General features: G+C 41.6%; 2 protein-coding genes and 1 non-coding gene across 8 annotated transcripts in view; 1 reads left to right on the top strand and 2 right to left on the bottom strand.

Moving 5' to 3' along the window:
* Positions 1–9,444: 9,444 nt before the first annotated feature.
* LOC136426612 (uncharacterized) lies at positions 9,445–14,807 on the bottom strand. The gene is made up of 4 exons (XM_066415291.1): positions 14,581–14,807; positions 12,954–13,040; positions 11,222–11,335; positions 9,445–10,227 (listed from the first exon to the last, which is right to left on the bottom strand). The coding sequence occupies exons 1-4, from the start codon at positions 14,710–14,712 to the stop codon at positions 10,102–10,104; spliced, it is 459 nt and encodes a 152-aa protein (XP_066271388.1). The 5' UTR covers positions 14,713–14,807; the 3' UTR covers positions 9,445–10,101.
* On the top strand, positions 12,047–12,118 carry Trnam-cau (transfer RNA methionine (anticodon CAU)). The gene has a single exon. It is a non-coding gene; the product is annotated as a tRNA-Met (tRNA).
* A 2,104-nt stretch (positions 14,808–16,911) lies between the features above and the next one.
* Positions 16,912–23,942, bottom strand: part of LOC136426576 (dual oxidase 2-like) — a 38,896-nt gene continuing 31,865 nt past the window's right edge. For all 6 annotated transcript variants that reach the window (XM_066415240.1, XM_066415241.1, XM_066415238.1 and 3 more), the window contains 7 exons: positions 23,705–23,865; positions 22,804–22,924; positions 22,097–22,329; positions 21,003–21,161; positions 20,408–20,563; positions 19,523–19,651; positions 16,912–18,914 (listed from right to left, as the gene is read on the bottom strand). In XM_066415240.1, the coding sequence (XP_066271337.1) occupies positions 18,792–18,914; positions 19,523–19,651; positions 20,408–20,563; positions 21,003–21,161; positions 22,097–22,329; positions 22,804–22,924; positions 23,705–23,865 (1,082 nt within the window). In that variant the 3' untranslated portion in view covers positions 16,912–18,791. The remainder of the gene's footprint in view (positions 18,915–19,522; positions 19,652–20,407; positions 20,564–21,002; positions 21,162–22,096; positions 22,330–22,803; positions 22,925–23,704; positions 23,866–23,942) is intronic.

Below are 23,942 nucleotides of genomic sequence, written 5' to 3'. Positions count from 1 at the left end.
GTAAGACATCTTAATTTGGTATTAAACTTTTATTGAAGAGACACGGGGAAACATATTCGCGGGAAAGGAGACTTTGAAGCAAAATACTGCCAGTTTGATGTAGATAACAGATAAGATTCATCATTTTTAAGAGCAAATGTCTGTAAGGATCAAACAATGGTGGCAGGGGTCAAAAAATCGATTCGGCTCATATTTTGCACAGTGATAGTACTTGGCCCACTGTCCCTCAAAATAGCTTTCTTTTTGCTCAACACCGATTGTTGCCATGGCAACGGGCCAAACAAGTTTTGGGGCCATTTTCCCTGATTTGGGCATGTCAAAAACATGAAAATTGGCTCATTTTAGGACATGATTACGAGCAGATGCTTGAATTTAACAGGAAAACAAAAACTGGGCTAACAAGAACAACTACTCAGCTTTACTAGAATAGCTTGGAAGTTTTCAGAAATCCAAGTTGAAGTGCTTGGGCAACCTCAAAACAATACAGTGTTTGTAGCTTGTGAAAAAAGGTAATTTTGTCCCAACTTTGAAACGCTGTAAGTCCAAAAGTGGTGTTTTGTTTTGCTTGAAATTTACATCATATATACATCCAAGTAATAGCTATCATGTACTAGTTTTCAAATTTTGGCTTCTTTTTTGGTTGTCACGTAACTGTCCTCAGAAGTAGGTCATTTTTTATGTTTGACGAAAAATATGATGTTGGGCCATATCTAAAGCCCAATATATGGGAAAGTAAAAAAGTGATCTGGTTTAAATTCATGTCAAAGGTAACCCTATGCATGTTCTATTCAATGAGTGGTTGCAAAGGTTGGTGTCTTGTTTCGTTGCTGTGGACTTGTCCCTAAAAGTAGGCCATATTTTCGACAAATGCGGAAATCAACATTTTTGGCTAACTTAGAAGCCCTGTAGATGTCAAAGTAGGATGTTTTTTCAATTCAATCTTTTATCAGATGTACCCCTGAGTATTGTCTATTAAATGAATGCCTCCAAAGGTTGGTGTCTTGTTTCGTTGCCGTGGACTTGTCCCTAAAAGTAGGCCATATTTTCGACATATGCAGAAATTAACATTTTGGGCTAACTTTGAAGCCCTGACGATGTCAAAGTAGGATGTTTTTTCAATTCAATCTTTTATCAGATGTACCCCTTTGTATTGTCTATGGAATGAATGCCTGCAAAGGTTGGTGTCTTGTTTCGTTGCTGTGGACTTGTCCCTAAAAGTAGGCCATACTTTGCATATATACAGAAACAAGCGTTTTTGGCTATGTTTCAGGCTTTGAAAATGTCAAAGTAGGATATACAGACGAAGCCACTTAATTGCACCTCGGATAAACGCACCTTCCATTTAATTGCGCCGAATCCCAAAATCCAAAACCGGTTCCCATTAACTGCATTGTTAGTGACTCCGCATATCTGCACCGCGCATGGTCACCAATGCCGGATAACTGCACCAATTTTTTTCAAAAATCCTCAACAAGTTAACTGAAAAGGTGCGCTCAAATAGGCAAACGCGGTACAAATGAGCCAATACCTGCCGGTGTAAAGGCGCAATACCGCCAATATGTTCAAGACTGTTTTGAGTAGCAAAAGAAGGCGGTCTCCATTGACAGTTACGTTGATAGGAATCGTATGGGAGGTCCCGGGCGGGTCACCCGTAATTAGTAACCAAGTTTTAGTTTCAAATCATAGTTTCATGGCGGTACATGATTTACGTAAATCGACAACTGCACTCTACGTAGTGTAACACAGAAACTGTTATCCCATGAGTGGCATGACGATGTTTCGGAATGCCTCCCCTGTAAGACTACGTGTGTTGTAATGCGGTAGATCGCATGGAAAAATGAAAGAATGCAAAATCAAAACAGGTTCGTAGTCATTTCTTTATTTTCAGCAAAGGGTCAATAAATAAAGTTAATAACTGAATAATTTCGTCTGTTTTCTTTGTGCTAGTGTTTCTGACTAACAATACACCCCCTCGCCCATGGTGGTGCGGTCCAGCTGGGCATTTTGCATAATCGCACCAACCGGATAAATGCACCAAAACGCTGACAAATGGGTAGTGCAGTTAAGCGGATTCTACTGTATTTCTAATTCCATCAACAGAAGTACCCCTGTGTATTGTCTATCAAATGAATATTTTTAAAGGTTGGTGTCTTGTCTCGTTGCAGTGTACTTGAAACTGAAGGTGCATTTAGGTCATATTTCGGAAATAAGCCATTCAAAGGGAGCAAAATCAAAACATATATATGTACATATATATATATATCTATATATATACACACAGGCTTCTGACACTATACACCTAACGTACAGTCTATGCACAGTCTGTTGCATATCTATAAACCACATCAGTATTAAATATCTTACTTTTATCCTAAGATATCAATCATAACCATTTACAAAATGTGCTCATTATCCCTATGCGCATACAGCTTAAGTCTGCTTCCGAGTAAACTCTTCATGTAGTTTACAACATAACAGTAACTGTTGCTCTGTTACTTCTACTTATAATGCCTATTCGAAACAACGACAGGAACGCACGTATTCTTGAATTTTCGCACAAATGCCGATTTACGTCGATGATCAGATATCCACATCAAAATGTTCACAAATGGACCTCAGAAGTGCGATGCTAAGCTCATACAATTCCTTCCTCATTGCTAAGTCACAAAGCTTGTATGTGTCGTATATAACTGGGTGTTACTGTTAGCAGATTCTATCGCAGCAGATCTAGAGTCTTGTTCGTCATCCTAGGCGTCTTCTGGAGTTTAACGACGTTTAGGTGCGCGTCTTGAGAAATAACTTGATATTTGCTGACCCGTCAGAAACTCCTGAACCTGGAACAGTCTTTTTCTCAGCCTAGCCGACTGCTGCCCACCCCTGTGTCAGGGACCCCGGCAGCAGTATAATCAAAATACTGGATACTACTACTACTACTAGGGCACGATAATACGGGGAGATCCGCTATACTCTAGTAGGTATGGGGGTAAAATCAGCAAAACCCTTAGGTAATACTCAGAAGTATTTTTGAAGGACAATACATAGTATTACTTCTTTAAGAACTTGGGTTTAGAAATTACTGCATGTTAATTTCTACATATGTCAAAAATATGGCCTACTTTTAGGGACAAGTCCACAGCAACGAAACAAGACACCAACCTTTGCAGGCATTCATTTTATAGACAATACACAGGGGTACATCTGATAAAAGATTGAATTGAAAAAACATCCTACTTTGACATCTACAGGGCTTCAAAGTTAGCCCAAAATGTTGATTTCCGCATATGTCGAAAATATGGCCTACTTTTAGGGACAAGTCCACGGCAACGAAACAAGACACCAACCTTTGCAGGCATTCATTTAATAGACAATACACAGGGGTACATCTGATAAAAGATTGAATTGAAAAAACATCCTACTTTGACATCTTCAGGGCTTCAAAGTTAGCCAAAAATGTTGATTTCCGCATTTGATCGAAAATATGGCCTACTTTTAGGGACAAGTACACAGTAACGAAACAAGACACCAACCTTTGCAACCACTCATTGAATAGAACATGCATAGGGTTACCTTTGACATGAATTTAAACCAGATCACTTTTTTACTTTCCCATATATTGGGCTTTAGATATGGCCCCAAATCATATTTTTCGTCAAACATAAAAAATGACCTACTTCTGAGGACAGTTACGTGACAACCAAAAAAGGAGCCAAAATTTGAAAACTAGTACATGATAGCTATTACTTGGATGTATATATGATGTAAATTTCAAGCAAAACAAAACACCACTTTTGGACTTACAGCGTTTCAAAGTTGGGACAAAATTACCTTTTTTCACAAGCTACAAACACTGTATTGTTTTGAGGTTGCCCAAGCACTTCAACTTGGATTTCTGAAAACTTCCAAGCTATTCTAGTAAAGCTGAGTAGTTGTTCTTGTTAGCCCAGTTTTTGTTTTCCTGTTAAATTCAAGCATCTGCTCGTAATCATGTCCTAAAATGAGCCAATTTTCATGTTTTTGACATGCCCAAATCAGGGAAAATGGCCCCAAAACTTGTTTGGCCCGTTGCCATGGCAACAATCGGTGTTGAGCAAAAAGAAAGCTATTTTGAGGGATAGTGGGCCAAGTACTATCACTGTGCAAAATATGAGCCGAATCGATTTTTTGACCCCTGCCACCATTGTTTGATCCTTACAGACATTTGCTCTTAAAGACACTTGAGACAGTGTTGTACCAGTGTTTGCAGCCCGCCTCGCTGGACCCCCGGTGGTTACGGTATGTCATCGTGACACGATTCAAAAATGAAGATTTTGATGAAAAGGCCACCAGTTGATGGAAGGAAACTTGAGAAAGCCAGGGTTGTAGGACGCCCTGATCGGTGAATACACTAATATTATAAGACTGGTTTATTCATCAGTGATCTCATAGCAGCTATTAAGCTGAATTGCCGAGGCACATTACATTTCATTTCATTTAAAAACGACTACTTCATTACATCCGCAACAATTAAAAAATACTAGTTAAAATACGACAATACACACAAGGTAAGCTTCTTATTGCAACACATATAGTCGTGGATTTCTTAAGTGTTCAGAATACGAATCATGTAAGGTAACGCACTGTTCATATACCGGTCAGTTCGGCCATATTGAGTGTCAAGTTTATGTGACGACCGTGTTTGCCGGCCACTGATGTTCCCTCTAGTTGGTGGGAGTAGGTGCTGGAATTGGCCTGATCGAACAAGCTTATTCGCAAACGACTCAGTGAGAGTTCTACGTCGTGAGTTGAGGGTTGGCAGCCCTAAGAGAGAGCAAGCAGTGGTGTACGATGTGTATTCAACACCCAAGATGACGCGCAGGGCTCTTCTTTGGATTTTCTCGATTCTGTCACTTAACGTCTTAGGCAGTCCGGGGTGCCAAATCGGAGAGGCATATTCCAAAATTGGCCGAATGTAGGAAACGTACACCGTCATCAGGTCCTCTATGGAGAGATGGAAGTGCTTCAGTTTCTTGAGAAAGTACATGCGCTGATTAGCTTTAGTACAGATGGAGTCCACGTGTGAGTTCCATTTAAGGTCAGCCTGGAGGATAACACCCAAAACTCTCATCACCTTCACTTGTATAACTTCAATGTTGTTAACAGTAAGAGGAGGGGGGATGCTATGAGTCTTTCTGAATTGTACATGTAATACTTTACATTTCTTCGGGTGTAACTTCATGTGACTCGTGCGAGACCAATGATCCAAGTCGTTAAGGTCCTGTTGCAGGTTTGAAGGACTTGAGGTAGGGTTCCTTGTTTCTAATAGGTTCAGGTCGTCAACAAATTTCCAGCGTTTGGAGGCAGCGTGACGCGCGGCACAGTTAATGTAGGCTAGAAATATCAATGGTCCGAGTAAAGTCCCCTGGGGTAATCCACAGGTAACGTTTAGGCTGTCGGAAAGTGTTCCATGGTAGCGAACAACCTGACTTCTGTTGCTGAGAAAGTCTACAATCCATCTCGTCACTGACGGGCGCAGTCCGAGTTGAAGCAGACGTTGGATTGCAACGTTATGACTTACGCGATCAAAGGCCTTACTGAAATCCGTTGAGACAAGTGAGCAAAGTATCCCAGGTTTGTCCGTAGCTTTGAATAACTCATTAGTCATATCCAATAGACAATGTGTTGTCGATTTGCCCTTAAGACAGCCAAACTGATGAGCGTCGATCTCAGGAGTAATGTCGGACAACACCCATTGCGAAACGAAGCGCTCGGCTACTTTCGCTAACAAAGATGTTAGAGAGATCGGACGAAGTTCTGTTAAAACAGGAGGTTTGGTCTTTGGGATTGGGACAACAATCGCGCATTTCCATTCGTCCGGGACTGAACCTTGTTGAAGGGAGGTGTTAAGAATGTCGGTAAATGGTTTACTCAGTTCATACGCAAATTCTTTGATGATTTTCTCTGGTATGCCGTCCGGACCTGCGGTTTTGCGTGTTTTGACATTGAGAAGTTCTTTGTACACATCCCAGGGTTGAACATAAGGAGCTGGAAACGAGGGCAGGTAGGCGGGTAGTGATGCCGCGTCAATAGCAGGTAAGGACTGTATCACTGCTCCAAGTGACTTGTTTATGGCGTTGGCGATGCCGCGTTTGTCGGTAGGGTCAAATCCGTCGATGTGGATGACTGGTTCGTTGCGTGATGCGTTAATCATGGATTTGATCTCCTTGTGCCACTTTGCAGCATTATCCTTCTTCAAGGACTTCACTTTGGAGTTGTAGTACGTCTCTTTTAAGTGTCTGATGATATTCACGGTCACGCGAGTCACTGACACTGTGGCTGTCAGGACTATCGGACTGTTTTCGGACACCTTGACGAAAAGACCACCAGGGTAGATACCAGATGAAGATTTTCATTCTTTACGGAAACTTTAGGAAGCTGGCGGCCATGGTTGTTGGACGCCCCGGTGATGACGACATTCAGGGTGACACAGGTCACTGTGGCTGCCAGGACTAGCAGAGACCAACAGGGTGATGTAGCTACCAGATAAGGTTTATAATTTCTTAAAGAAAACTGTACTGCTAGATCCCCCGGTGGTGGCCAGTATTCATGGTGACACGGGTCACTGTGGCTGCCAGGACTAACGGAGACCTTGACGAAAGACCACCAGGTTGATACCAGAAGAAAAGAATGATTCTTTAAGAACACTGAGAAAGCAGTGTACCATTTATTGTGGAGATACATGTATATGCTAGACCCCCGGTGGTTTCGTTGTTCACGGGGTATCTTTGGCTGACAGTAATGGAGATCTTGAGTTAAAGACCACCAGGATGATGTAGATATCAGATAAAGATTAGAATTTCAAAAGAAAGCGGCCATCTCGGAGTTGCTAGACCGCCAGCGGTGACAGTGTTTACCTTGACACTGGTCACCGCTCGCTGTCAGTGCTGGCGGTATTCATAGTGACACGGGTCACTCCTGGTGCCATTGCAAACGGAGATCTTGAAGAAAAGACCGCCAGAAAGATGGCCAGACAAAGATTATAGTTTTAAAAGAATTTCTTTAAGAAATCGGCAATCCCAGGGTTACTAGACCCCGGTGTTGACAGCATATAGGCTGGCTGCCATGTCTAACAGAGACCATGAGAAAAAAGACTTCCAGGCTGATGTAGATACCAAAAGAAGATTATCATCTTAACTAAGGAAGTGGTGTACCAGATATGGTAGCCCACCTTGCGGGACCCCGGTGGTTACGGTATTTACCTTGACACAGGTCAAAGGGAAGATTTTAATGAAAAGACCACCAGGTCCATATCTTGATGCAGATACCAGATAAAGATTATCATTTTTACGGAAACTTAAGAAAGCGGCCCGCCAGTGCTGTTGGCCCCCGGTGGTTACGGTATTCATCGTGACACAGGTCAAAAAGGAAGATTGTGATGAAAAGACCACCAGGCTGATACAGATACCAGATAAAAGATTATCATCTTTAAGAAAACTTAAGAAAGCAGCCATCCCGGGGTTGCTTGACCCCCGGTGGTGACGGTATTCAAAGTGACACGGGTCACCGCTGGCTGTCAAAATTACATAGACCTTGAGGAAAAGACCACCAGGGTGCCAGAGTAATGTAGACACCAGATAGGTAATCATTCTTTGAACAACGAATTTGGCAAACGTTCGCTGACAGTGTAACGCACTCCGTATTAACAAAATCACAAGTTGGATCTCTGTTAGCCTGTATGCCAGACCGTTTCCAAGCCTACACTAGTCAGCTTATCGGTAGCTCCATGGTAACATGTCCCCCAAGGAAATTTTGACTCATCCCCCAACGAGTATTAAAAATGTCATCGAAGTATGGAGCCAAAGAGCTGGCCTGTACTGCCGTGGAAACAGTCTGGCTTTTTTCTTCTCCAAGCAGAAGTTTCGGTCGAGGGGGGTAGCCTGGGTAGGAGTGTCCGGGATTTTTAACGTTTCTCTCCCTTCACCTCTGCGACAGAACGGAACGCTTCAAACCTTTTAAATGTAATCAGTCTGGCACATTCGTAACCAGGTGCGAAGTCTGTGACGGGAGCTTTACTGTTCAGAGTTTCTGGTCGTGATGGGAGAGAAACGTTAAAAATCCCGGACACTCCTACCCCACTCGACAAACCTCTGCTTGGAGAATAAGTCTGGCTATGGTCCTTTCGTAATGTTATTCTAGCAGCTAAATTGTCCAGAATGCCCGGCTTATTGAATGGGCCCAACTGGACCGTGTCTGGCCGGGCAATTTTGGGCCTATGTTGTTGGACATTTTGTCGCTCATCTGTTCAGTCAATATTGAAGGTACTATGTGTTTACAAAACACGGCGAGGTTCATCGGCCATAAGAACCAACATCTCCGCACAAAATGCACACAGAATTGTTAAAATGTAACGGAAAATGTTTCACACAAAAATTGCGGTGTAAAGCATGGGCAAAAGCGGACTCTCACTAGCACTAGAAACTTACCGGTATAGTATGCCAAGTCACGTCTTGCTAGACTGTCCGAATCCTTTAGTCCGTATCGACACAAGCAAATTTAACCAGTTGTGCCGTCAGACGCAGTCCTTGAGAAACGTCTCAGCCACAAAAGTTCGCTCCGAGGACAGAAACGCCTGGGTGTGGCGACAGTTGGAGAACTGTACCGGACTGTTTCGCTCCGCATCTACTAGAAATTCCAATACGATGATCTGGACTAGTCCAATTTTCGGTTGGGGGGAGACGCAAGGTAAGGATGCACTGTGGCTGCTACGAATTTTACTGAATTGTGTTTCTAAAGAGATTTTCCTTGGCAGTTGATAATGAAAGAATTACCAAGAACAACTCAGCTAGTGGTAACAAGGTGATATTCAGTCTATCAAACAATTCATTCGAAAATGTAGATCATACATACCCAGTTAATTTCATTTACATATGTTAGGAATGGTTGTTGAGAAAATCCACACCGCATTGCAAATACCATTACGTAAAACAAATAATTTCTTTGAGAAATCTCCCATACCGTACGGCCCCATTACATGCAAAATATATGTTAACGAGATGACCAAGAAACAGTTCACCTTGATTATACATCAAAAGTGATTTTATTTACAATCAACCACTTGTATTGCACAAATGTATAAACATGCGTTTGGTGCTACTATATGTTGGCTTCAACATGCAAACTTAATATGACAACATTAACATGTATACACATGACTTGTGAATTGGCAACAGCCTCCTTCATCTATGCAGCTGTTTCGAATTCTTTCGTTTTACTAGAGATATCAAACAAACTTAACGTAGAACATAAGGCACTAGCCAGTTACAAAACCACAAGTACTGTACAGGTCATTCACCATCATAATCATTAAGACAAAAACAACGTGATACATGTAGTAGAGGTTTAATTTCTTTTTCCTAATCGTTCCATCATCTTTGCATGGATACAAATGAAAGATGGATACTAGTAAGTAGGTTTTCGGTGCTACGCATGCGCAGATAGAGGTGTTGAGGGTAATATGTCAGGCCAATTATCCTTTCTTTCGAAACAGTTCTTGTCTAGACCATGTTTATGCATGTCCAGAAATATTATGTCTCCGGGGCCTTCAAATTTGTCACAATACCTCTCGCAGCGCATACGCAGTTAAAACCGCTGACCCGCTTATTACTGCGCTTCTAGTGCGCCAGGTATAAACGCCTGGATTTGTAGTAAGCATGGTCTAGACAAGAACAGTTAAGGTTGACTCCTTCACCTTTGACATATTACCCGCAATACATCTCACTGCTCATACGCATTTAATACCGCGAATCGGCTTATTTCTGCACTGCTAGGTCGCCAGGTATAAACGGCTGGATTTGTAGTAAGCATGGTCTAGACAAGAACATTTTACAAGTTATACTCCTTCACCTTTGACATGTTACCCCAATGCGCATGCGCAGTTGAAACCACAGACCGGCTTATTGCTGCGCTACTAGTGCGCCAGGTATAAACGCCTGAATATAGTCTGGACAATAACTGATTACAAAGTTATAATCCTTCACCTTTGACATATAACCCCCAATGCGCATACGCAATACATCTCGCAGCGCATACGCATTTAAACCCACGGAGCGGCTTATTGCCGCGCTGCTAGTGTGCCAGGTGCAGCCGGACCCGCCGGCCGGTGATGGTGTCGGTCATGCTCGGCGCCCGGCCCGGCTCACTCCACGGGAACGGGTCGGTGTCGCCCGACGGGGGCCGTCTGTGGGCGTTTTTCTGTGGATGTAAATTCAAAGAAAAGAGCTTTCGTTAAAAGATAGCATTGTGATTATACATTGTATCGTAGTCTCTACCAGACCTCTTTGCGAACTGAAAGAAAATTGTAGATGAAATTCTCCACCCATTTGGCCAATTTCTACTATTTTTTCAGCAACTGACGAAGTCTGGTATGGTAGAAACTAATTGTGTTGTGATATCAAGAGTTGACTATCGGCGCGTAATCGGCTGCCGAAATTGGCTGAAGGAATCGGCTGCCGAAAGGGTCGATAGATTTAGGTTGGACCAAGGACGAACGAAGGAACAGGCAGGACTATATATCAACAGATAGGTTTTGCAATCAGGAATGTATTATCTCCTACGACAAACAATAATGATAACCTAACCGTAAGTGTTACAAAGTTCTGACTAAGTAACGTGGTTTAAACCTACGTTATTACAAACATGTTGTTATTACATACAATTGGAACTAAGATGACACAACTGAATGACACCGCATGCGCGACAATCCCAATATCACCCTCGTACAACGAATGTGAGCAGGCCCTGGAAAAACTATTGACAGTTAAAGGAAAGCTACACAAAAAATGCTTGATAAATTCCAAAGTCAAATTCTTACTTCAAGTTGTTTCACATAAGTCCGTCATAGTTCTGGGATTTTCCACAGTTTGCAACTTATGCCGTGCTGACGCCTTCTCATCTGATAATTGAATTATATGACGTCAGTGTTTCAAATTTTTAACCTGATGATTGTATTATATGACGTCAGTGTTCTAAAATTCAATCATCAGGTTAAAAATTTGAAACACTGACGTCATATAATTCAATTATCAGGTGAGAAGGCGTCAGCACGGCATAAGTTGCAAACTGTGGAAAATCCCAGAACTATGACGGACTTATGTGAAACAACTTGAAGTAAGAATTTGACTTTGGAATAGAAGCATAGCATAGAAGGATTTTCAATTTTTTGTGTAGCTTTCCTTTAAAAGCGTACCTGACGAGACTTCATGTTGTCGTTCGCCAGCATGACCGCCAGCTTCTTCCGGTTCGACGGCGGGCAGTAGTCGTTACTGGCGCAGGTCTGGACAGGGTAGAAGTCCTTACTCACCTGGAAACACATCAATCAAAACAGTCAATATTGAAACGGTCGCTTAGTGGCTTAAAGCTTGTCGTTAGGGTTGTTGACTCGGAAATATAAAGGCCTGGGTTCGAATCTATAGCAGGCCCCAACGTTGTGCCCTTGGGAAAGGCACTTCAGTACACCTTTTTCCTAATTCTATTCAACTGAAAATACATCAATCAAAACAGTCACAACGATGGTATGGTGGTCTTCTGGTTAGGGTCGTTTAGTAGGTATCGGGGTTCGAATCCCTAGTAAGTCCTCACTATGCTCCGGTGGGAAAGGCACTCTACACCTATTTCCTCACTCTACTGATCAGGTTGGAATAAGTACCTGCCAGATCGTACTCGCGGATGGGACATAAAGCCAAAGTTCCCGTGTTTGAGGAGAGCCACACTTCGAGCACGTAACTGAACCCCCACCACACTTATCGATAAGAGTAGGGGATGTTTCGGGTATGGGTGAATCAAACCTTACAGTCTGGTCTTACACAGCCAGTACTTACTGACTCTTATTGTGCAAACATGGTTGATCGCAAATAAAGAAAAAACAGCGAAGGGGATTTAGAACAATGGTCCGTCCCTCTTGTGATTGCCAATCGATCATGCGATAATTCCCCCAAGTAAACTCCCGTACACTATTGCAAGCACATACATGAATATGTACTTAAAAGATGAAAGTCGTCGTTTGTTTATGTCTAGCAGCGTGGCGCAGCGGAAGCGTGCTGGGCCCATAACCCAGAGGTCGGTGGATCGAAACCACCCGCTGCTAGAAATTTTCTTTTCTTTTTGTAGAGCGTTGTGCATGGTCTGGTTATAAGCAACCTGGCCGCTAGTCTAGGTTTAGTTTTTAGTTTAGGTTTAGTTTTTCTAATTTGAACTAGCCAGAAGGGAGCATGCAGAGGAGAGCCGAACGAGGAGAAAGGCGGCTGCTCAGAATCTACCTGCCCAGACCCAGTTCATCTGCGAGAGATGCGGGCGATCATGCCACTCCAGGATATATGACTGTACAGCCATCAGAGGGCCTGCCCTTCCCTCTAATCCTCGACGACGGGGAATGAGCCAGAGAGAGAGCCGCTAGTCTAGATGAAAAGGCCAGGGTTCTAACCCTAGCTATCGCGGAGTGCTCAACTAGATTATTTTATTCTTTGTTTTTCACATCAAGTTCAATAGGACGTTTATTTGACTACGTTGGTCTTAAAGTAATTTTCTATTGTATTCCTATCTGTCGTATTTTGTCATATTTCACAATTATGTTTGTAGATATTCCCCTCAGGATGCATTAAAAAACTACCTAGAGACCCCGACACAGCTTTTGATCTTCACATCGACTATCTATACAGACCGTGGAATCGTTAGTTTTTCAGTGTTTTTCCCAAGTACAACGAAAGCCTGTCCCGACTAATCTCTAAGCGGATCTATCGGTGGCAGGGCAGTATGAAAAATCAGTATACTGGTTGGCTCTTTTTGGTACTGCCTTGCCATCGATAGACCTGCTTGGAGATTATCCCGGCTGCCCCGACTAATCTCCAAACAGATCTATCAGTAGCAAGGCAGTATCTTAAAGCAGTATACAGGTTGGCCCTTTCTTGAGATTATGTCCCGACCTGGTTAAGCTCCACGGAGTCCCGCTGGTGCATCTCCTTGAGCGGCTCAGCCTCCCTGTGTCTGTTCTCCAGCTGTTTCTTGAAAATCTGCGGCAAAAAAACAAACAAAAACAAAGAGGTTTTATCAACACCTTCTTGATGGGGTCAAGATCTGACCACACAGCGCCCATGTTCAAAATTCAGTCAGAAGCCGTTAGGATTTTCCCAACAAATATCTACTTAGAGACTTCAACCAACGAACACACACACAAACGAACGAACGAACGAACGAACAACAAAAAAACGGACGGATGGACGAACACACCTCTTTTCCATAATGCACGTAGTGACTGTTGAAGGTAGTGGTGTCCTTTTTCAGCTCCATGGAGCCCTCCGCGTACTGAAAAATAGTCAACATTTGTTAGAATACAATGATCCTAGAAAAGTTACGATAACATTCCCTTCAATAATATCCGAAGGTCAGAGGTACGAATGCCGGCCTGACCTAATCTCCAAGCAGAAGTTAGGGAATCTAAATCGTTGTGGCGTACTTTTAATTTCCCTTGCTCGTTCCTGTGCCAAACTGCCTATCGGCCATCTGCTTGGAGATTAGGCCTTCCCGGTCTGAACTCCGATATTCATGGCACTAACTATGGGTTTCGGTCGTACCGTGCTTACTAAGTTCTTTTTATAAGATACCCCCAGATGACCCCATCAGGGGCAAAGTACGTCCCCAAACCTTGAAGTTCGATGATTATTATAGAACGTTAGGCCTTTGCACGTAAAAGAACTCAAACCCACCGATAAGTAGGGGTGTATGTGCTCGACTGGAAACACAATCCTTGGAGACCCGAATGTATGTCACATGGAGGCTTTAGTCTACCGGGACACTACTGACATAATGCGAGCTGTCTCTTTGAACAAAAGGATGAAGGATCGGGCGTTTTTATTTTATTTTACCTGTTCACCAAATGACCTTGCAGAGGGCAGATTTTTAAAAAAATACATGCTAAAATGCAAAATTTGGCCATTCTGCGTGAAAGCAAGCTCCTTGGTGAAAGGTTTTACAACATTATACCCGACGCAAACGTGCACAGTGGTCTGTGAACTACCCCATTGTCTTTGAACATCTCAAAGCTCTTTTCAATAAAGCCACAAAATCATTTGGAAATTGCCTCTCTGATAATGATGATGACGTAATATGCTGATTATATAATGATGATAAAACAGGGACAATGAAATGTTTGTGTTTCACCCTTCGGTTCCTTTGAGCTAAGGACTGAAAATGTCATGTCCCTTGGCAGTGGTCGACCCACAAAAAGGCTAGGGTTGGCAGATTTTGCTAGGGTCAATCGGGTAACCGGGACAATAACAACGGTCAATATTTTGTCCTTGGTCTTACCATAGGCGGTAGGCTCCGAGTTTAAGTGTACGTTTCTCGGGAATCTTTCAGTGGATCGAGTACACAGTGTGTGTTAGTTTAAGTTCTCAGGAGTCTTTCAGTGGACAGAGTACGCAGTCGGTGCGTTAGTGTACGATTCTCCGAAATCTTTCCGTTTCTTTGTTACTTAGCGGAACAAGTTCATAAATACGGCACAGCAATACCGATTTTAACAAAAACTCGGGGGCCTACCGCCTATGGTCTTACCGGTACAGGTGGAGGTTTTGCGCCCGTCGATCTTTCGAACTCCGCTTCGAAGTGCTCGTGGTAGGTGGTGACGGGTTTCACGACGTCCGTCCCCAAACGCAAAACGTCCTCTCGCCCCTGGTCGGTTGGCATACTTGTACCCCAGCGATGTCTTCAGTACACTGTTTGTTGTAACAACGTTTTGTTGATTGTTGTTTCGGCAGTTTTGGTAACAATGGTTAGGAGAGGGCCACACGACGTCGAAATGAAGTGACAAACGGTTATGGAGTGACGTTCCAGAACGATGACGCAACTAGCCGCTCTTGGCATCTCGCCGGCAAATGCACCTCCTGCAAACTGTTTTTAAATCTATTCACCAACAAGTGCCAGAATACCTACAGATATTTGTCAGAACATCTCACACTTATGCAACAAGACATAATTCAAACTTATCTTTGCAACTCCCGAAAGTCAGCCTAGAATCTGGTAGGAGAAAATATGCGTTCAGGGGTGCATTTGCCTGGAATGAGTTGCCGGCCACAGTTAGAGCGGCTACGTCGGGCCAAACTTTTAAAAAACAAGTAAGACAGTACTGCTGACCTCTGACCTCCAGACCCGGCCTGCCATATCGACTATGATTTAAGGATTATGATTTGGATTCGACGCTCGGTTATGTATATATTATCTTTTTTTGGTTACTTTCTGTTCATTATTCTATGTTATTTCCTTGTTATGTTATTTAGTCTGTTTATGTTATTTTGTGCAGGGCACGCCTGAAAAGCAGTGCGGTTAGCACTGAGTGCGTCCACCCTGGATAAAGAAAACAGAAATAAATAAATAAATAAATTGGCCAATCACGAGCCGATGTCGCGTTGTCATGACGACGAAGCAGGGCGTCAACATTCGTGGTCGTTTGAAGAAGAGAGCAGACCGCAATCGCCAGTGTTTGTGGACGACGACTTTATATATCTTAGAACCGGCATGTCGGTGAGACGACCAGAATAGTATGTAACTAATATATGCGTATGACTCTTCTGTGCCCGTTAGCAGTTGATGGGCAACTCATGACCTAACGTAACATGACCAATTTACCTCCGATTTATTCAAAACGTATTTATCTTAAAACCGCACGGACAGAGCCAAATTTTAAACCCATGGTCAGAAATATCAGCTCTTCTAAAAAGAAAATGCATGGTCTGTAAGTTTTTCTCCGCCTGTTTCACGCCGTGCGAGCATTTATTTATACTGAGGTATATGATGAAGAATTGTGCTAGGGTAACCTATTATCGTCCACCTCGGTCTTTTCCCTTCTAGCGCTATACTTGAAGAACATAGACCAGAAATGCACAGTAACTGTCCAAAGTAGTCTGCAGACAAATGATAATAAAATCACTATGTCTGTCCGGCCACTTGCTTAACGCGATGGAAAAAAAAAAACATGTTTATCTGTAAATTCCACCCACATGCACGGCACGTGGCGTTCACGTGGTAAACGCATGGCCATTATGGTTTGCTGTGCAAAAATTAAAGAAATGGCTAAGGATCTTACTTATGATGTTCTTTATTGCTCATGAGAACAGGCTTTGGCATAATACACCGCGACATGTGGACATGAGCTAAACCGGACGTAAATAGCTCTGCACGTAAATAGGTCATGTTACGTTACTGTACTCAAGTACGCGAGTCATGAGCCTGCTCATTTGGTAACTTTGTTATGTGAGTCTTCTTGCTCAAAATGTTCTAGTACACTCCTAGACATCAATATTTTGTAAGACAGTACTAACGTTAATCTTATGTTGCTCTTCTCATGTATATAAACCTCCATTAACATTGATACGCCGGGTTACATAAATCCGCCACTTTGAAAAAAAAGTTTGAGAGATCTTTAGCGCAGCAACCCTCAGGTATGCACAGTTTAGATATACAGGAGTGCATTATACTGGGGAACGTTGGGTTGGAGATTTGTTCGGACGAATCTTTTCTGGGTGTTGGAATTATGTACCCTTTTGGAATTATGTTGGTCGATACTAGATGTTGCATTCATATTCGGTAGATTGCAATACGTATAACTCTGTGAATTCGTGTACACATGTCTCAAGAAGAGAGAAGTAGCGTGTAAACTTTAGAGGTAGATAGAACATAGAATAGTTTTCTTCATTTTTTTTCTGTTATTACAATGCTCAATTGTATTACTTGTAATGCATTTAGCCCGGAAGGGCATGAACATGCAATAAACATGAATTAAAAAGTCAACGAACACTTAGTACGTTTACCTTTCAGTGGAGAAAGACGTAAACAGGCAATAACAATACTAACATTACACACACCATATAATCACGGAAACAGCTGAGATTTTGGAATGTAAAAGCTTTATTCATAAAAAATGCTTCTGCTTACATGATACAGATTCAAAGCAAGCAAGCAGAAACTGCATCGGTAAAAACGTAGTCGTAGCTTCATTTGTTCTACAAGTCCCGATCTCATGAAGTTCTTCATATAGAATGTTTTAAAAATCTGACAGAGAAACCCAAGTTTCTAATTTTTGTGTTGCTCGATGATCATATAGAATAGAAAACACTACTTGCTCAATATCATACAACACAAAATTACAGTCCCTTGACAAGATAAAATCTAAGATACATCTTGTACCTATACAGATAACAGACCTTTACTAGACCTTTAAAATGTGTTCACCTTAACTACATATTTATCAAGTACAGACTGACCAAACGTTCCATGATCAAGACCTCTCAAGCAGTTCTATCTTCTTCTAAGTTTAACACCTTAAATGTCTTGGATAAATGTAGTCATTCACAAAAATCACCCACATAGCATCTAGGAACAGACCATGCATGATTATAGGGGTGGCTGCAAAATTACAATTTTCATTTTCGCTTCTTGCGGGGTTGTGTTTGAGTTAACAAATGTTTACGTGCCTCCCTAATAGTTATCAACATCAATTCATTTTTCTTTGTTTGACTAAACTTTGAGGCAAGTCGTCTTTGTAAATGCTTTCTATTTTTACAACCAAATCATAGTCATGAATGGTCTGTCCCTTATACAGTCAAACCTGGATTCAGCAACCACTCAAAGGACTGTGAAAAATGGTTGTTGAGGACAGGGTGGGGTTAACTATGTAAAAATGGATGGGACTGTTTTAATATGGCTTGTGACTGGAGGTGGTTGTCTGTGCCAGGTGGTTGCTCGACCATGTTTGACTGAATTACACTGTGCAACCAGTATACATAGTGGCAACAATGAATAAAAAAACATTTTGAAAATCAAGCATCAAGCATTACATTTTTTTTGCAACAGTTTTCAAGCATTCGTGCATCACCACAAAGCTTTAAAGCTGGTAAAATCTAGCTGTCTGTCTGCTATAATTCTCATTTTGAACATACCCAACTCTACATATACCTTCCCAATGCTATAGTATACTGGCATGGTTTTGCTTAAGCTCACACAATTTTCCACAAATAACCTCATACAAAAGTAGTGTGTTTAACAAGAATGCTTCTGCTGCAATAAGCTATAAAATTCATTCATGACATATATACAACCTGTATCAATTATTGTTATATGCTTATACTTTCAAAATAGACCCAAATCCTTACAACCTTTAAACTTGACAAAGAGTTGTAAAAAAGACATGAACGTTAAGTAGATACACATGATGAAGATAATGTCATACACCATGATATTCATAAACATTATGTAATTCTAAAATTCTTTCTACATTTACAAAACTGGACACACTAAATTCTGTCTCTCCTTCATTAAGGTTCTGGTCTTAAGAACTTCAAATTTGTTCTGATGTCTTTGCTATTTTTGGACAATATTTGTACAAAGGGCAAAAATTTTCCGTATCTTTAAAAGTAGACTGGACCCATTTAAGTCATCCTCATTTTCATCAAGACCTTGTCCTAAGCTCTTCAAATTTGTTCTTCTATCATAACTACCTTGTTCAAAGAGTGGAAGTTTACGTCTTACTTAAAAAACAGTGGATACACTTAATGCATTCTTATGCTATCAATACATTGTTCTAAACACCATATAGAAGTTTATATAGAAGTTGATTGTCATGAAGGATGGTACATATATAAAACATTTTCCTTACATCATTACTATCTTAAAGTTTGCTTTAATATCTTCACGAAGAGTATATCTTGACAAGACAGTGCTAAATCTACCCTCATGTTATGGATACCTTGTGCTAAACACTTAAAGAACGTTTAGAAGTTCTCAAAGTGGTGGATGAAAGATGCGCCATCGAATTTGTTCATTGCGGCGCAGGCCTTGTCAGCAGTGTAGGTCATGGGAGGGGGGCCGCAGCTGAATACTCCAAATGTGTTCACCTGGAAAACGAGAAATGGTTAGTATATGCATCAATGAAGGTTAGACAGTCATCTACGTGCTAGGTAATAAGATACAGCAGATAGCAGGCAACTGGACAGATTTGGAAACGTTCAGACATTTCAGACAGCATCCACTGTCTTTCGTCAGTGACAACTCATTATGATTATAATCATACTTAACTTTCTAATCCTTTCTAACTTCCTTACTGGAAAAGATTGGAAGTCTATATTTACTTTAAAAGTTTACATTTACTTGTTGTCACTGACCAAAGACAGTGGATGCTGTCTACAACATCAGACCATTTCCAAATCCATCCAGTTGCTTAACTGTTATCACCTGTGCCCGACCTGTGGCCGAACCTTCAGAGCCCGCATTGGGCTGTATAGCCACAGTCGGACACATCGTCCCTGATGTGATGTTCCCGGTCATCGCCGACAACGACGGACGAACAACAACAACAACATCTCAGGTTAATGACATAGGCTTGAATAGTTTCATCAGGTCGGTCACCATTAGTACAAACCTGGTGTGTTACACCATGAGGCAGTTTACCGGGTATGCAATACAAACAAACAAACAAACAAGCAGACAAATAAAGCAGACAAACCTCAGGATGCTCGTCCTGCAGGGTGTCGAAGAAAGACTCGAAGTTGGGGCGGCCGAAGTGAGTGATGGAGTTCAGGCCGGTGAACAGGCTACGTCCGGAGATACGCTGGAAGTGGCGCTCACAGATGTACTGGGGGGAAAGGGGGCAAAACATTCTTACAAAAGTTGTAATTTCCAGTACTGTATATTTGGGAAACAAACAGAACAAACATGTGAGTACCACGTAGGAAGTACACCTATCGTGGCACACCACATTACGCATCAGAAATGCATTTAGAACATTGTCATTGTCCCCCTTTTTCTGAATATGTTAAGTGTTGTGAAGAAGTGGATTTTGTTGTACTGTGAATATTGGCTGATCTGTTTTAAAAATCATTTGTTTTAAGTCCGACTATGAACATGTTTAATTGTATTTTTAGTGTAACAATATGGGTAGAATCTAACAATTCTATTATGGTCAGTTGTCACTTGTAAGAATAGTTAACAATTTTTAAAAAATTGTAAGCAAACTTTGCAATCCGGGTGATTTTTCCCCTGCTCATGCATGTACGTTTGCACTTCTAAAAATAATTGGTGATATAATAAGTATGATAAATAATAATAATATTGTTAAAAGAAAACTACTCTCCTCTTAACGTCACGAAACCCACACATTATAGAAAAAGTGGGATCATTCGTCTTCCACTGTCTCGGAAAAAGAAGTCAAACCCAAATATATATTAAGATAGAATTTAGTGTTAGTATTTAGACTTGCAAAGTCACATGCTGTATTGTTATATATTGTCGGTCCGTCCTTTCATGTTACATGTACTTGCAATTAGCCTACGGGCAAGAACTTGCAATAAACTTAAACTTAAACTTATAAATAACAAATAATCAATCTTACCAGCATGGTAGTCCTGAGGTCGAACTTCTGGTAGAACTGTGTGATGAAGATGTGCACGCTGACCAGGTCGTTCTTGTCCTTCTCCTCCACCTCCCGGATGATGTCAGTCAGCCACTCGAACTGCTTCTGGGTCCGAGTCACCCACAGGAAGTACACCTGGATAGTACACCACATCGGATCAACATGTTAGAAACTGATTCCTGTTTCTCTGTCTGCTATAATCATCTGTCATTAATCTTTGACCATACACTACTTTTAATTACCTAATTACCAAGGCTACTGGCATCTTTGTACTAAAATTTTCACACAATTTTCCACAAACTCACTCATGCAAAAATACATGAGAATAAGAAATTCAATGCATCTGCAGCAATAAACTATAAAAATTATTTTATGACATATGTGCAACCTGTGCTTATCATTGTTACACATGTATGCTTTCCTTACAACCTAAAAACTTGAGAAAGAGGAAAGGAAACGAACATTAAAAACTATTTGAAAGCTTTAAATGTGGAAAATACACTGTGACAGTCATAAAACACTTGATAAGCAGGATTGGGCGTGACTGTTATATGCCAATTTTTGCTTTTTATACCTTCTTGCAGTTGAACTTGGCTCCCTGTGCGGACTTCTGCACAATGTCCTTCAGGATGGCGGCAAAGGGCGTGACCCCGATCCCGCCTCCGATCAGCACGGCTACAGGGTACTTGTACCAGTCCTGGTGTCCCTCACCATAGGGACCGTCAACAAACACCTGTAGAACAATAAAAGGAATGATAAATGTCCCATTCTATTGCTTTTATTGACATCAGCAAAAGATTATCCAGTTTAAAGTTGGCATTTATGATAATATCATTTACCAACACAGATGAGGTAAATGTAGTCCCATAGCCTTTTTCCGTCTGTAGTATTGTTTATTGTTTGAAAGACCTCCATTAGTGAGACTACATTTTGTACATACATGATATGTTCTTCACTACTCTTCCTGGAGTCCTAGATTATACATCACACATGAAATACAAATTACATTTAATTATGACATACATTATATTAGATTACATTTACCATAGGGGCTGTCAACAAACACCTGTAGGAACAACAGAAGGAACGCTGAATTCCCCATTCTATTGCTTTGATTGAGATGCAGCAGTCAGTATAAGAGGTGATCTATAAGTTTAGGCCACACCAATTTAATTCCTTGGTTCTCTGACTTTTTTGAATGATATTATAGCAAGCAGACAACATAAAAGCAGAGGGCAGGAAGGAGAACTTGAATATAGAATTATTTGATCCATAAAACTGAGTGCACCCAAGGTGTAAACCTGGTCCTCTGGCTTTCTTTTTGACATGTTTTTCCACTTAATATATACATGTAATAAGCATATTTTCAAAAAATCCGAGAACCAAAAAAACAAATTGCTGTGGCCTTATGAAAAATACAAAATAGATACTGTAATTCACTTTAAGTTCACGGTAGCAAAATTTCACGGTGTAAGAAAAATGGACATTTTCACTGAACTTTAACTTCACGGTGGTAGCAAGTGACTTGCAGAAAGGATGTGTGAAGGAATCATAAATAGGTTTTTCACTGTGATGATAAGTTCACGGTCCAGTGGTGACAGTGAAAACAGTGAACTTAAAGTTACAGTGAAAGAAACAAGAACTACCTGTATAAAAAAATTACAGTACCTTAGGGTAGCCGAAGTCTGGCTGCATCTTGGTGGGGTCGTACACCTTCCTGAGGTTGTTGGTCCAGGGTCCGACGGAGCGGATATGGAGGCTGAGGGTGTCCTCGTGCGGCGCTGATGTCAGCGTGAACGGGTGGTACTCGTTATCTCCCAGGGCGGCCGAGGCGATGCGCACCCACTGCCCGGACTTGTAGTCGAAGTTGGTTGGTCGCTTGAACTTCAGCGTGGTCACATCTGGTAGTGAGGGGAAAGAGTACATTAGCTACATGTATATGAAAGGAATAGCTATCTATGAGGGTCGGGACTGTGGATATAGCTGTAGGGTTAGGGATATGTGTACAGGTGCATTGACTATGCTAAATGTTCAACTCAGAACCAAGAGGTCCCGGGTTTGAATCCTGTCATGTCACCGAGCTTGTGCCCTTGGGAAAGGCACTTTACACGACTTTCCTCACTCCACCCAGGTGTAAATGGGTACCTGACTTCGGTTGGGGAAGGTCGCATTGAGGTCACATGGTGGCGCCGAATGGCAGCCGCCCAGACCCTTGCGACAGTTCCACAAATTGCAAGTGTGGATAAGATATTATATAATGTTGTGTATTGTGTGAAACCTGTAAAACAGCACCCTGCATCAATTCAGCGCTAATAGGCTGCCATTGCGGGTAATTTCTGACCAATAAAGACCATTATTGTTATTATTATACTTACTTGATGGGAGGTGTTCCACCTTGACCACAGGAATCTCCACCTTCTTGCGACTGATGGACACCAGTTTGTCCAGGGTGAAGAGGATGGCTGGACCCAGGAAGAAGTAGTAGAAGAACGGCTCCTGTACATACAACAAACAACAGATTCTTAATAATAACAACAAACAATACATCTTGAATTTTAACAAACCTTTGATTGTAAAACATCATCTGTTCTTTAACATTTTCAAAGGCTATGCATGGATGTACAGTCAAAAACTGCCCACGAAGATCTCTCAAGGAACTGATAGAATCTGGTCTATGTGGACAGGTGGTCGCTATGGACAGGATCCTAATAATGCTTGTGTCAATGGGTAAAATTATCTAAGGGACCACCAAAAAGTGGTCACATTGGCCAGGTGGTCTTTAATGTAGAGTTGCTCACTTGTACAGGTACAAAGGTTAGGATTAGGGATATATATACGTGCATTGTAGCTATAGGGATTGGGATATACATGTAGCTACATGCTAGGGTTACATAACATGTAGGTTAGGGATATACAATTTTGTATAATGTGGCTATACTGGGTCAGACCTACCTGCACCAGATTTCCGGACCCATGGAGCACAGTGAGGATGTACAAGCCTTAGTTTAGGTTAGGTAAAGGTTGTGTACAAAGGGTTAGGGATATACATGTACATGTAGCTATGGTTAGGGATAGGGATATACATGTAGCTATATTATACAGAGTTAGACATACCTGCACCAGATTTCCGGACCCATGGAGCACAGTGAGAATGTACAAGCCTTAGTTTAGGTTAGGTAAAGGTTGTGTACAAAGGGTTAGGGATATACATGTACATGTAGCTATGGTTAGGGATAGGGATATACATGTAGCTATATTATACAGAGTTAGACATACCTGCACCAGATTTCCGGACCCATGGAGCACAGTGAGGATGTACAAGATGGGGTACAGGTTATGGGTGAACCAGAAGGCCTTGAACACGTAGCGCCGGGCGTACTGCGTAGCAAACACGAACATCACAGCAACGATCAGGAAAAGCAGCACTCCGGTCATACCTGTGTCAATAAAGAGGTTTAAATTGTTATCACAGCCAAAATTATTGATTGCCTAAGCAGTTTTAAGCATTTCATTA

Source organism: Branchiostoma lanceolatum, chromosome 2 (genome assembly GCF_035083965.1).
Source record: "Branchiostoma lanceolatum isolate klBraLanc5 chromosome 2, klBraLanc5.hap2, whole genome shotgun sequence".
Lineage (NCBI taxonomy): Eukaryota > Metazoa > Chordata > Leptocardii > Amphioxiformes > Branchiostomatidae > Branchiostoma > Branchiostoma lanceolatum.
This window is presented reverse-complemented; position numbering and strand designations above follow the sequence as displayed.

Bases quoted from the DNA above. Each gene is read 5' to 3' on its own strand.
- LOC136426612 (XM_066415291.1), bottom strand. From the start codon at position 14,712: ATGCCAACCGACCAGGGGCGAGAGGACGTTTTGCGTTTGGGGACGGAC. The intron at 11,336-12,953 runs GTCGGGACATAA...ATGTGTTTCCAG, and splicing joins ACTCCGTGGAGCTTAACCAG to GTGAGTAAGGACTTCTACCC. The intron at 10,228-11,221 runs GTACGCTTTTAA...TTACATCCACAG, and splicing joins ACAACATGAAGTCTCGTCAG to AAAAACGCCCACAGACGGCC.